The sequence below is a fragment of the Montipora foliosa genome, unplaced genomic scaffold, assembly GCF_036669935.1.
Source record: "Montipora foliosa isolate CH-2021 unplaced genomic scaffold, ASM3666993v2 scaffold_164, whole genome shotgun sequence".
NCBI classification, from domain to species: domain Eukaryota; kingdom Metazoa; phylum Cnidaria; class Anthozoa; order Scleractinia; family Acroporidae; genus Montipora; species Montipora foliosa.
In genome coordinates, this window is record NW_027179465.1 from 160001 (window position 1) to 161704 (window position 1704).

A 1704-nucleotide genomic window follows, 5' to 3' on the forward strand; every position below is an offset into this window, starting at 1 on the left:
CAACTGTAAAGAGGTCTATTAGTCGGAAGACCTTACACAGCAATGACCAGAACCAGGTTGCTGACCAGCGGTTTTCGTTAAAACAATGGGGTTGGTACTTTAAGTAGGGTTATTAAAGTGTATCATAATAGTATGTAATTATATCATGGATGTATTAAAGCCTTAAATTGTTATATATAAAGGTATATACCTGTGAATTTCCATGTATACCCATATAAATTCATGTATACCCATGTATATCCATATATATCCATGCATATCCATGTATACCCATGTATGTCCATGTATACCCTTGTATATCCATGTATAACCATGTATGTCCATGTATACCCATGTATGTCCACGTATACCCATGTATATCCATGTATAACCATGTATAGCCATGTATATCCATGTATATCCATATACAGCCATGTATCGTAAATACTTTTGTTCTTGGGCCATCGTAGTTTGATCAAAAATAAGACACAAACAGCAGTGATAAACATATTGAACTTTTTCATTTTGATAATGACTTGACGTTTCGTATGTGCTCTACATACAATTTCAAAAGTAACCGTTGAAATTTAAAACAGCTATTTATATATAACAAATAAGGGGACTGGAACCTAGATTAAGCAAATGCTTAACAGTAAAATATATAATAATAATAATTATAATAATAATAATAAAAACAGAAAAGATTAATAAAGCATCAGCTTTTCACTTCCGACGTTGACGTTGAAAGCTGGCTCAAGTTCTTGAATAAAGAAGGTCTCTTTTATTTTACAATGATAGTCAGTTTTTCCCTTCGCTAAAATATCAAAATTATCCCACTTGATGTTATGTCCAGTGGCCTTGACGTGGTCAGCAATGGCTGAAGTATTGTCATTTTTAGCTAGGGCCTTAAAATGTTCGGTTTTTCTATCTTGAAGCCGCCGTTTAGTTTTACCGATGTAAAAACCATTACAATCCCAACAATTTGCTCTGTAAATAACTCTGGATTGTTGTGAACGATTAATACGGTCCCTGTAAGGAAAGAAAGCACTCGATGTATAAAATCTTTCTTTCCTTACAAGGACCGTATTAATCACCTTTCTCACCTTAGTCAGTTAGACATCTTGCATCGATTGGTGCCACTTTGTAGTGTCACGTGATTCCATACATATGTCTGAGTTTGACGCTGCGAATGCCAAGAATCCTCTCTGTACTGTATTTCGCCAATACATGCGCATAGTAATGGTGATGTGCGCATTCATCCAGGCAGTCCACAGTGATGATTGGAAGCTCCATCTAATTGCACTGGAGTTGTTCACAAAGTACTTCTTTGTGCACGACAAGATCTGTTATCTAAGGATGATCCCCTTGTACCTACCTGAAATGGCATCCCTCGAATCATCAGACCCCGAGATCTATGGAGAGTTACAGGAAACTGGGTAGTGAACAAGAACAAGGAGGTTCCCTTCTGTGCTGTCGGTGGTGATACTGCGTTGGAACACCTCAATCAATCTATGAAAGTTTCTGGTGGGCTTGTAGGGATCACTTTGAATGAGAGCGCACAAGCCAAGTTTTTCCTCATTGCCCCAGAACTAGCCCGACTCACAGCAGAAGCCAAGGCAATGGCGGGTCTCGTTCCGGAACGTGCACACCATCAAGAACTAAACTCAGCTGTTTTGACGCACAAAGATAACAGCATAAATAAGTTGACCGAGACAATCAAGACCT

At 38.2% G+C, this 1704-nt stretch overlaps 1 protein-coding gene across 1 annotated transcript in view; it reads right to left on the reverse strand.

The window, feature by feature from the left end:
* Positions 1 to 1366, reverse strand: part of LOC137986250 (uncharacterized) — a 6962-nt gene extending 5596 nt beyond the window's left edge. The window contains exon 1 of the mRNA XM_068833472.1: positions 1355 to 1366. Coding sequence (XP_068689573.1) covers positions 1355 to 1366 — 12 coding nt within the window. The remainder of the gene's footprint in view (positions 1 to 1354) is intronic.
* Positions 1367 to 1704: the final 338 nt, after the last annotated feature.